Source organism: Channa argus, chromosome 17 (genome assembly GCF_033026475.1).
Source record: "Channa argus isolate prfri chromosome 17, Channa argus male v1.0, whole genome shotgun sequence".
Taxonomy (NCBI): domain Eukaryota; kingdom Metazoa; phylum Chordata; class Actinopteri; order Anabantiformes; family Channidae; genus Channa; species Channa argus.
In genome coordinates this window covers 16700957-16713712 of record NC_090213.1, presented here as the reverse complement: position 1 = coordinate 16713712, position 12756 = coordinate 16700957, and the positions used below count along the sequence as shown (strand labels likewise).

The 12756-nt window shown below is 42.1% G+C and overlaps 1 protein-coding gene across 1 annotated transcript in view; it reads left to right on the top strand.

Moving 5' to 3' along the window:
- Positions 1-9959, top strand: part of ches1 (checkpoint suppressor 1) — a 54586-nt gene extending 44627 nt beyond the window's left edge. The window contains exons 5-6 of the mRNA XM_067482155.1: positions 4754-4862; positions 6000-9959. Coding sequence (XP_067338256.1) covers positions 4754-4862; positions 6000-6555 — 665 coding nt within the window. The 3' untranslated portion in view covers positions 6556-9959. The remainder of the gene's footprint in view (positions 1-4753; positions 4863-5999) is intronic.
- Positions 9960-12756: the final 2797 nt, after the last annotated feature.

The following is a 12756-nucleotide window of genomic DNA, read 5'->3' as shown; positions in this document are numbered from 1 at the left end:
TTAAAAAGAATTTTTTTGTTGTTGTATTAAATGGGTCTTGGCTTTTTATTAACCCCTGAGCTACAGCAGAAAAGCATTTCCAAGTCACTTGAAAATTTGCCACCTTGTACAAGCTTAGTTGCAGTATATTAGTTTGCTCCGTTTCCTACTACTTACAACTACAAACACACACTGGGTTAAATGTCTGTTTTTAAAATCTAACGGCAGAGAAACACCGTGTCATGACACACAAGGTCAAAGCTTAATGGTCATTTGATGTGAAGTTCAACAAAGTAGCAATTTGTACTTTTCCCCATACTCATTCCATTTTATGGACATGGACATCCAGTGTCTTTGGGCAAGACACTGAAACCATAATTAGTAGTGCCTTGAGTGTAACAGCTGTCCACTAAACTACTCACATACAATCAATAAAGTATACCAAATTCAAATTACACTAAATACATGTAAATGTACTCCATTATAGGAGTACATCAGAGTTCCTTGAAATCCGAAATAGTCTGAAGGTAAATCCATGTAATAGAGGGAAAAAGCATCGTAAAGTATCTGAAGTAAAGTGGATTACAAGCACTGTACAAATTACTTTTATTAAAGTGAAAGATCTGTACGGAAGGCTGGCTCCAAAACAAAGAACAACATGTCTATCAGAGCTGATTTGGTCCTTTATGTTTTGGGGAATAGACTCATGGGGAAATCATAGAGAAGGCTCCAATATTCAGGGAAACTTTATCAATGAACATTTAGCCTGATATGACTCACGTTTGTACACGTGTTTAAAAGACTTATGAAGTCAAGTGTTGCTTTTATTTGGTCTCCCGCCTGTAAGTCATAGCACATGTCCGTCAGCCAAGCACTTAAACACTCAGCTGGAGTGTCAGATAGACAAGCCAGTTAGCCATCCAGTTAAACTGCCAGCAACTTCAGCCCACCAGCTATCCAGTCAGTCAGTCAGTCAGACAACATTAGTATGCATCCTGCCCTCAGACTCTATACTCAGTTTAACACACAGCAGCCAAGCAGGCAGATACTGTAGAGGGGTTAGGGCAGGGTGGGTGTTTTGACTGAGTGAGGGGCCACTTCCAAACAGTTGCTTTCTCAAGGTCTGCTGGGAGTGACCTTTGACCCTTTGGACTGTGTGTATGAATTCAGAGAGCATGTGTGTGTGTGCGTTTGTGTGTGTGTTTGGTGGCTGTTTGCTCCGTTCCTCTGCCGGCCGTGTGGAGACTGCAGCCTGCAGGGCCATGTGGAACTCATTTAACAAGAGAGCAGAGGAGGCTGAGTGTGTATACGGCACATGAGAGCAGAGAGGGGAGGGTAGGCTGTGGGCTTTCGCTCGTCCTGGAAAACAGGCAGGCAGGCAGGCAGGCGGGGAGACGGGCGGCAGGCAAAGACGTAGGAAGCAGACAGAAAAGGCAGAGCAGCTGACCAGACATAGGAAAGGAAAGACAGACTAGAGGATATTTTCTCTCCAGGAAAAAGGCAGAGAGGCAGACATCTCGTCTTTTCTGTATTTACATTTTTTTTCCCTCAGCACGCTCTGCTTTCTGCTACCCAGCCCAGTGTTGTTGTTGTTGTTTCTTTTTATCGCTTTGAGCTTGTAAAACTATTGCTCAATCTCAGCGAGTGAGGACTGGCTTTGGGAGCGCTGCCTGCTATTTTCCCAGCTTAGTTTGTCACCCCATCTCCTCAGCATATGTCCCCGGCTTTTTACCTGCAGAGCCGCCGTGCATGCTCAGTTGGAGAAATGAGTCACCACTATACATAGACTGACAGTGAGATTGATAGAGAGGGAAAGAAACCAACAAGAGAGGACAGAATTGGAAAGACAAAGAAAAGGCTTTGCTAAGAAATTCAAACAGCAAAGCAAAGGAGTTGAAGATAGAGCTCACACGTAAGTGGAGGGAGAGCTGTCTGTGCTAGGGAGGTGTGTGTGTGTGTGTGTATCTAGGGTAAACAGCAGTGGTCAGGAGTGTGTCGCTGATCTATGAGAGACCATGTCAAACAGAGCTTGGTATTTCCTTTCCCCCATTTCCCTCTGTCTCACACTCACCCTCTCTGTCTCTCCTTCCTTCTCTCTATCACTTTCTCTGCTGATGCATGATCTACCACTCTGTGGCATGTAGAAGGGGAGCCGTTGCTATGACAACCTAAAGCCTGACAGGAGCAAGAGGTGGGGAAGGGTGGGTGTATGTCAACCCGGGGAGACCTAATGCACTGCCCACACACACACACACACACACACACACACACACAAACAACCATGCAGTAAGTGATCGAGATTACTAAAGAGACTCTGTGCAGCGACTTACTTATAAGGTTATGGAGAGCAGAGCTGGAGATATCAGGGGCAGAGCCACACTAACTGGAGTCAATAAGATTACTGTGGACACAGACAGCCAGGGAAAGACTACACAAACACACCATCAATGACAAATGACAAACAGATCTTAATTCATCTTCGTGTGTTACAACATGGCCCAAACACACATTGTGGCATGGGTTTCTGGGGGGGCTCTCACCATGACAACTTGTATGTTTTAATGAGCTCGTGGTTTCTGGGGCAAATTAAATTTCTACTCATAACATCAATCATCAATTCACTGTAATGGCTCTGAGCGGAAACCCAAAAATGGCTTTGGCTATAGTATGTTGATGCTGCGGTTCTGTTTTTTTTTTTTTAGTGTTTGCACCTTAACAAATGCTTCTGCGGCAGACAAAGCAAACAGCAGGTCATCATTTGTGAAATGCAAACTGACCCTAGAGATGAAAATGACAGCTGTTTTACTGAACTGGGATGGCTGTGGTGAGCAGCCAGCCCTGAGTAATGAAAGGGTTTTGGCTCAGATGCTCACATGTTCTCTTCTCTTCTCTTCTCTTCTGTTTAGACTGTTTAGACTCATAGTTGAATGCATATACATTGAGCTAACTTCTGGATGGTCACAGTTCAGTCCGTTTTTAATGCTCAACTTGTTCCACAAGTAGGAAACCACAAGCACAGCTTTGACCTTGATGGAAAATCTGAATCTGTATCAGAAACCAATGTTTTTGTACTTAGACATTGTTGGTTCTGAACCAGAAAATGTAACAGTTTCTTTCTGGAACACTGGAAACTGATCTATATCTTTGAATTTACTTTTCTTTTAGTTATCTCTCTTTGTTCGCAACCTTATTTGTAATAGCAAAAGGAAGATTTATGGCATTTTTTTGTTAAAAAGAGGTCATCATTTGGCAGAATACATTTATTCATTTTCTTGCTGTGATTTAGTTGAGAGGATTTATACTGAACAGATCACTATTTCTTGTTCAAAGAGGTCTGTTAAAAGACACAAAATGGCCACAAAAGATGTAAAATGAATCAAAGATTGAGAACAGCCTGAAACTTGACCAAATCATGGGCTGAAACGTATCCATATTTACCAAGATGTGACAGAAGCAGAGCTTCTCATCTCATGCTTAACAAGAAAGTGAATAAGCGTATTTGTCAATATGTTTTACATTTCTTTTAAAAAAATCTAAAACTACAAAATGCATTTAAAGAGATTCGAGCTTTAAGTCCAGCTCTCAGGTTGGATCAGGAGCATTGGTAAACTGGGATCTGGAGTTCTCTGTAAAAAGTTTCAAATGGGTTCAAGTCCAGGCTTTGGGCGGGCCACTCTGACATTTGTTTCAGAGCCAGTCCATTATATTGTGCTTTTGTGGTTCAGGGTGTTGTGTTGCATGAAGGCGTATCTATGTCCTGTTCTGTAGAGTTTTCTGTCTGTTGTTGTTTTATTTATTTATTTTTTTCGTCTTTTGTTTTTGGCTCCATTTGTATGATGGTGGTATCATCGTGCTGCAGTGCCGTGACACCAGGTGATAGCCAGGTCATGAGCAGCACCTGGTTTATGCCAGGTAAAGTGTTTGGCTTTCAGGCTTAAGAGTTATATTTTTGTCTCATTAAATTTGAAAAAGCATACTCTGCTGTACTCCAGGTGGGTTTGCCATATGCCTGTTTATTCAGAAGAGTAAAAAAGCACTTAGATAAACTGCTGACTGTTGTCCTTCTGTCATATTCTCCAGTTCCATTGAAACTTGGTTAGAGCCGTCATGATAGACCTGATGGAGCCCTGTGCTCCTGTTGCTTCTCAACTGAGGGTTCCTTGAAGTTGTTGCAATGCAAAGTCAACAGACGTGTATATTTATAAATCCTCTCTAGTTCACCAGAGAGATAAAAGAAAATAATGTCTCTAACATCTATCTAATTAATAGCTGGCAACTATTTATATAATTGATTCATAATTTTTTTCATAGTTTTTTTTTTAAAGCTAAAACTCAAATCAAAGTCCAGTTTAGGCTTGTAAAATGTAAATAATTCTTTTAGTCTACTGTCTTCTACTACAGTCTTTGGTCTCCCCTTTAAGTTTCATCCGCCTCCGGTTCAGCCCACAGCATCAGACAGGCTGGATTTAGCCGAGCCCAGCGGTCGTTGGTAATTGAATGATTCGCAGCGGCCTTAACTCATTTATGACGCTTTCCCGCTCAATTTAACCTCTCCTTGCTCATCAATATTGCCCTGTTGGCCTCCTCAGACAGTCAGTGAATGCTCATCGAGCTACTCCCGGGTCTTATCGTGGTCCGATCTGGTTTTGGAGAAGCCCCCTGTGTGTTTTCTTTCCACCCTCAGGATTAGCTTTGAAAGCGATTCATGTATTGCATTTGACTAGTGTGGCATGAATCTGTGTTTATATCTTATGTCTTTTTCTGTTTCTTTTAGTTCCTCGTGGTGTGATCCAAAATGGTGCCCGCGTCAGGAGCCAGGCTCTCTTTCCTGTGATCAGACCCCTGCCTGTAAGCCCTGTGGGAAGCAGAACCTCGGCCATAAGGTGGGAAACCTTTGCTCGCCTCTGCCCTCAACCTTACAATTAATGTCAGTCAGGGCTTTCCCCTTCACAAACACATTCCTCTGCAGACGTACACAGACACACCCTCACCACCATGCACACACTCAGAGGCCTTCGAACAAACACACACACACACACACAAAACAGACCTGGCACTGAAATTTTCCACTGATAGTTTACATAATTACATCTTTATTGTGTTTAGAAGTCAGAGGCATTCACACACTCCCTACCGTTCAGAACATTTTATCCAGGTGTGTTTATATAACGGTTTCTCACACACACACACACTCACACAAACAGGTTTAATCGAGGGAGAGGCTTCATGATTCAAAAAACATTCGGAGCATGCATGGACATGCACATCCATCATAGGAGCATAAGAATATGATGGTCGGCACCACATAATGAATTAAACATATCCAAAGGCTCGCTAAAGGTATGCAGTGAATGTTTGATCGTTGTGAGGGGTCCATGTTTTTTATTATATGATATTAATATGCTAACCCTCTTATTCTGAAGCGAGAAAATGTCCAGGGGACAGGACACGCTGCTGAAGCTCCCTTTGATTTATAGGTTGTCAGAATACACCCCTGTCCGTTTGTCCCTTACAGAAAAAAAAACTGTCTTCTGACTAATAGAACAAAATATGTGTTGCAATGTAATGTTTACGCTGATATATAGCGGACAGTGTTTAAATGGCCCCCCTGCATTGTTCAGTTTCAGTCTGTGGTGTTGTGACTTTTGTGCTTGCAAGGTCCTTTAAATGCTGAGAAAGTTCCGCAACCTCAGGGAGCACGCAAGCTGCTCAAAGTGCCCTGTGCCATTTGAAAAATGCATAGGTGGCAATCTGGAAATGACTCTGCTCAATACTAAGAGGAAAAGCTGACTCTTTTGGAGATACAAGGTTTTCATCTGACCTGAGAAATATGCACTTGAGGCCCAGGGGGCCTATTTCAGGTTGATAGATTATCACTTGAACTTTTTTTTTTTTTTTTTTTACACTTTGAAGCCAAATGCAAACCTGGAGTGAAGCGTTTACATGCTGGCCACCTGGCTGGCAGTTTGACAGCCGGAGTAACAACATTCTGTCCCATTCTGTGTCCTTGCTTCGTACAGATCATCCCTCGGAGATTATCTGAGCCGGGGACAGGACAGCCCATCCCGCTTTTCACCTCCCCCCTGCAGCGAGGACCTCCAGGACGACCACACTTACAGCACCGCCAAATCCCCCAGCAGGCTGTGCTCCTCCCAGGTCGCAGCCCCTTCTTCCCCTGTGGACGACGACGACATCATCGCCGTGGAGATCCAATCAGACGTCAAACCCGAGCCCAGGGAAATCCCACTGGATTCTCACGTCACCACTGCTGCCACTACCTACATTTCCCAGCAACCCCTGCGCGGACAGAGACGTAGTTCGGGGGTGGGAGCTGGGACTCTGGCGGGATGCAGTTTGCCCTGGACCAAAAACCGAGCAAGGGCCATTAGCGACACGCTACCGCTAAAGAAGCGGCGTGCAGCGGCAGTGGAGAAGCCGCCAGAGAGCGATGACGAGGAGATGAAGGAGGCAGCGGGGTCGCTGCTCCACTTGGCGGGGGTCAGAGCCTGCCTCAACAACATCACAAACCGCACCGCCAAGGGCCAGAAGGAGCAGAAAGAGGCCCTGAGAAACTAAGATGCACACATAGAGCAAGTACATAGTTGTGCAAACACACACAGACAGCTCAGAGCACGCACACACACATGAAGACACATTGACACATACAGTATACAATACACAAATAGGTCAACAGGTAACGTTACTACAGCATTAGTCTCAACAGACACTTCTCATCTCCCTCTATCTATCTGCAGGGCATTAGGTGAATCCTACTTATTTGTGGCAATATCAAAAATCTATGTTTTCCTACATGTTCAGCAACACTAACATCAATGGGTATTTTTCATGTGTCTTTGTTGTTTTTGTTGTTTAAAAGGGGATGAAAGCCATAAAAAAAAGCATGTTTTGTCACTAATTTGGACAAGTCGAACGCGACTAAAGCGAATCACATTGCAGCAGCAGTACAGTACATGATGGCTGTTTGTCTTACCTTTTTGTTTCTATGTGAATCTGTAGCAATCTTGCAGTGATGCCAGCAAAGACGGCAGAGCCCGACGAGACGAAACCTATTTAACAAGACTTAGAGCTCTCGTGGCTGCTCACTAGCATCACTCTCCTACATCCACGAGCACAAATGTGAGACTGTGCCAAAGATAAGCGACCAGGTTGCTTCATGTAGCCGATACGACAGCTGACAAAAAAAAAAAAGAGAGAGAGAAGAAGAAGAAAGCATAGTAGTAAAGAAGAGAGAGAATGACCTTAAGCGTCAAGATAATTGTAAAACCCAACGTGATATATATCCATGCACTTAAGATTATTTTACGCCACTTATAATAAAAGCATCATGGGTAAAGACTTGGTTTTATTTCAAGAGCACTCATAGTATTTAAGAATAGATATATTAAAAATTTTTAAAAATGGTCATGTTTATCACCATAGAGATGGATAGTGTGCCGGGTCTGAGGCAATATCTCCTTCATTTTGTTGTTGTTGTTGCATAATGTAAACGTCCCTAAAATTTTCCCAGTACTTCTGTCCATAGACGTAGACACCTGGTATAGATATAGTAGCTACCAGAAGCTACCACACTTTCCTCTTCATTTGACAATGTCAAAGAACTATATACATAAACTGTGGGTTTGGATTTCTGTTTGTGTCTGTTTACCCTCACTCTACCCTCATAAAGATATAAGCAATTTGTCCCGTGTGGACAACTCTGTAAAAAGGTTAGAAAATATTTTATTTTTTTCCTTTCTTAATTGAAGCAATTTGACCTGCAGGACTTTCTCAGTTATATTGCATGGGTGCTTGTAAATAAGATAAAAAGCAAATCTTTTTTATTCAAAGATCATGTAAGATAAACAATGTATTTAGCATGAAGCATGACTTATTTTCATATAAACCTTGATCCTAGAGGAAAGAAAAAAGTTTTGCCGCCAATTCTTATACCCGTGATTATACTGATTTTTTTGTTGTTGTTTGTTTTTTGTTTGTTTGTTTGGGTTTTTTTTTTTTTTTTTTTTTTTTTTTAGTTTTTTTATTTATTTTATTTTATTTTTTTAAATCTTCTGGGTTCTTTTATTTTCCTGAGCGGGCTTCAAAGACATGTCTTCAGGGAGGAACGTGGGAGATCACTCTGCAATTAGGCCCCAGGGTGCCACCTTTGGGCTTCGGGTTCAGGCTACGTAGGCCAGATGAATCACCTCTTAGGAGGTGTGCTTCCGTCTTCTTCTGCCTGTACAGTGATATTTTGTTTTCTTTTCTTTTTTTTTTCTTTTTTCTTTTTTTTTTTTTTTTTTAGGTGTTCAGTGTTAACCCCCGTGTTTTTCAGAACACGTCTGTAGAGTGTGTGAGTTTGTGCACCCAGGAACACACACCCTTTAACATTGTGCCTGCCTGCCTGCCTGCCCTTAGTACCTCTGTTGTCATGTCTTGGGACATGTTTTGACAGAACGTTACCTGTCTTTAATTTATAACAGTATTGTTTTGTTTAGGTTTTTCTCTTCTGTGTGTAAATGTACATGTGTCCTTATTTCCCATCAACATTGTTCGGTGTCAATGTGTGGATCAGATGGGCATGGGAAACTTTGTAGATGTCCTGAAGGAACCTCATATCTCCGAATAGGCTACTTGGGAGTTAAATTGAAAAGAAAGAGGAATGTTGGAGATGGCATACAACATTTAAAAAAGTTTGTTTTCCAATTTCCATACAGTATTGTTAAACCTTTGATTAAAGGTACTCTAGCCTTTATGGATTTCAAGCTCAAGTGTCTACGTGTCTCACTTAGAGTCCTGAGTCACACTGACAGTAGTGAGCTTTGACATTCCTTGCATCAGAAGTGATACAGATACTGCCCTGACATTAATCGACATACTTTTGCTAAGACAGGAAATTATTAAAGCATTCATATTCCCACACGTGCAGATACGGTGCGTATAAAAACACAGCCTTGTAGGGAAAAAAATAGGCTGGGTTTGGTTGTAGCAGCAGACTCAGACACGCTTTTGTTAAGCTGAACACACATGGCGTGATTGTCAGCAAGCCAAGCAGGCAAACAAATGCATGTCCCATCTACTGTCTTTTGCCACCTGTAGCATGCATCACTGGCTCTGCATTTTGTATGGTATCCATGCCAACATATAAAAAGGCAAAAAAGGTGACACTGTCAGTGTTCTTGTTGTGTGCCATTCGTCTCTCGTCTGATACCCGTCTGAGTGCTCCCGCAGCCCAGGTCAAGCACTCTGCTGTATTTGCAGTAACAATCTACTGTTGAGTTGACTAATAACGTGTACAGATGGTATAAGGCATGTTGAGGGGAGAGTGTGTTGCTTTAGCAACCAGCTTTTTTTCCTCTTGACTCACTCAGTGACATGCAGGAAAGATGAACTCTTGACCTACAAGTCTTGGAAAAACAGAGCAACACATAAAATACAGCCAGGACATTTTAAAGCAAAGGAAATACAATTCACTGCCTGAAAAGCTCCTAAAACAAGTGCTTCTTTCGAACCTGCCAAACAGTGAAACACTCTAAAAGATACAGTTGCCACTTTTATGATTTTCTGATGTTTTTATGCACATTTTCATTTTTGTTTTTTGTTTTCTCTCTGACAAAATTATCTACAATACTGCCATTATTTGCAGTGACTGTCTGAGCTGAGTATTGGAAAGCCATAGGTTAGAGATGTCAAAATGCAAAACTGTTATTGATCTGTGAGATGTGATGCAGAGTACACCCAGGTGTTTGTTTCTTCAGTAAATGTTCAATTCCCTCCTTATTGTGCAATCATATTGCCAAAGAATGATTTCAAGACCTATTGCATCACTACATGTAAATATCAACGTTGTCCAATACTGTGGCAAAAAAATATATAAATGTTGTTTTATTTTGTTTTCCATTTTCTGAAAAACTACAATGATGTTTATGTGATGTATTGTCTTCCAGTTGGTTGCAATAATAAAAAAAATTCAAGTTGCAGAAGATTAGTCTGGCTGTTTATTCAGGTGTATTTAGATGCAACGTGGCATTGATGCCAAAGTTATTGATAAGTGTACAGCTTGTGCTAATAACACCACTGCTGTTTAGCAGTTTGTGTAGGCTGACAAAAGCAGTAAACAGTGTAACTTTGACGTGTTTAACCATCATTTGCTTAAATGTAGGTTTTTTGCACTACTTTAACACGCAACACACAGTGACCCCTTTTAGTGGCAAAGTGCCTGCTTTGAACCGGAGACTCTTTAATTTGCTCTCAACACTGACCCCAATCATTAACCTCACATATTCCCATCAACAAGGGTCTTATCAAAACCATGCCTCTTCTGACAGTTAATTATTCATTTGCTTCCTCTAATCATTTAGGTTCAATACTCCTGTCTTCAAGTCCAACTCAGCTTCCCCCTTTGGGAAAGAACAAAAAGAGTTAAGTGTACCAAAGAGTTCCTCAATGTCTTATCAATCTGAGTTGTGCCATTTTGGAGCTGCGTGGCGGTGGAAGCCCATTCATAATTGAAGCCGAGACAGGCTTAATCTTGAGCCAGTGCCTCCCTGTGCAGCACGCTCCCACCACCAACACAACTGGAGCCAGCAGCTCCTCTGTTGCTATGCAACTACAGCAAAGAAAGAGGGGGAGTGTGCATTCTCTAGATCTTTAGAGGGCATCATACTACTCACTTGCTGAGAGTGAGACTCAAAGGTAGTGACAGCATGGCTCACTTTATGTTTGATCACATTGCTCAGTTTAAGAAGCAACAACTAGACATATTAGTCTCCAATCCTCTTGTTCGCATCACTTCAGTTTTTTATTCTTTTTTCCATCAGTGTGCGGTAGGTAGGCCTTTAATTCTGTCTCAGTAAAAAAAAAAGGAAATGAATTTGCCCGCTGTGATGTTCCTTCTTACAACAGACACACTGATGTGCCAAGTGAATTGATGCAAAGGGAGCCGCGTGTTCCCCGGTCTATATCATCCACAGAGTGACCAGAAAGGCAAGTTTCCATGGAGACGGAAGTGGAGGTAACATTCTCTTGTCAGCTCTCATTTGTTGGAAAGCTTTATTGTTTTGGGAAATTTCCCCACTGGTAGTCAGGGCAGGTGTGTTTTTGATTAATCAGACAAGACCTACAGACACAACTCATCCACAGATTCACTTACACCTCCTCTTCGATTCCATCTAAAATTGTTGCACGCTGTACAAAGTGAATTGTTTTGTGTGTGTGTGTGTGTGTGTGTGTGTGTGTGTGTGTGTGCGTGTGTGTGTGTGTGTGTGTGTCATGGAATTGGGAAATGTGTTTGGTTTCTGAAGTTGTGGTGTGTAGTGTGATCACACTCTAGTGGCAGCAAAGTGACACTACATGAAAGATGCCTACAGACGAATACAGGTGCCACATTTTCCAAATTGCCCATAGGTGTGAATGTGAGTGTGGTCCTGAGATAGACTGGAGATCTGCCCCCCCCCCACAGAGCCCTAAACCGGATGAGCAGTTACAAAAAATTGATAGGTGGATGAAAAAATCCTTAATGCACTCATTCCAACATTTACACTTTTGGTTTTATTTACAACCGTGTCAGCTTTTACATCCTCGCAGTGGTTAAAATGTATCTCCAATCAACTCAATCAGTGTAAAACTATTGTAAAACAAGTTTCACAAAGCATCAAGCAGATCCACGCTGTATCTACACTGGAGATACAATTCAATTCAATTCAATTCAACTTTATTTATATAGCGCCAATTCACAACAAAGTCATCTCAAGGCACTTTACAGAATAAAGTCAAGATTATAAAGATGTATAGAGAGAACCCAACAATTCCCCCTGGAGCAAGCCATAGGCAACAGTGGAGAGGAGAAACTCCCTTTAATGAAAGAAACCTAAAGCAAAACCAGGCTCAGGGTGTGCGGCCATCTGCCTTGACCGGCTGGGATGAGTGGAAAGTGGAGAGAGAAAAGAAAAAAAAACAACAAAAAGCAACAACAAAATTCACAACAAAACATCGGGCAGGTTGGTGGGACCAGTAGCTGCACACTGGAAAACACACAGCTCCAAAGCTGGGAACACCTGCAGAAAGGGACAGAGAGAGGGAGACAGAGATGGACAACTACTGGGAAAAGAAGACACAGAGTTAATGTCCTACCGTGGTGTGGTGTGGGGTGAAAGGAGGGGAGAGAGGGACAAGAGGAGGAAAGTGCATCGAGGCCAATAGCAGCATAACTATAACTAACTATAAGCTTTAACAAAGAGGAAGGTTTTGAGCCTAGACAAAGTAGAGAGGGGGTCTGCTTCCTGAATCTGAACTGGGAGCTGGTTCCACAGGAGAGGAACTTGACAGGCAAAGGCTCTACCTCCCATTGTACCTTTGGAAATTCTGGGAACCACAAGTAGGCCTGCATAAGGTCGAAGTGGTGTATTGGGATGATATGGTACTATGAGGTCTTTTAGATATGATGGAGCCTGAACATTCAGAGCTTTATATGTAAGAAGCAGGGTTTTAAATATATTCTAAATTTAATGGGATGCCAATGGATAGAAGGTAGTGAAGGTGAAATATGATCTCTCTTGCTAATTCCAGTCAGCTCTCTTGCTGCAGCATTTTGGATTAACTGCAGGCACTTCAGGGAGTTACTGGGGCATCCTGAAAGTAGGGAATTACAGTAGTCCAACTTAGAGGTAACAAATGCATGGACTAGTTTTTTGGCATCACTTTGAAACAGGATCCTCCTAATTTAGTAAACTATTTTCAATAAACTTTATAGTCATAGTATCAACACCATCACATTTTATA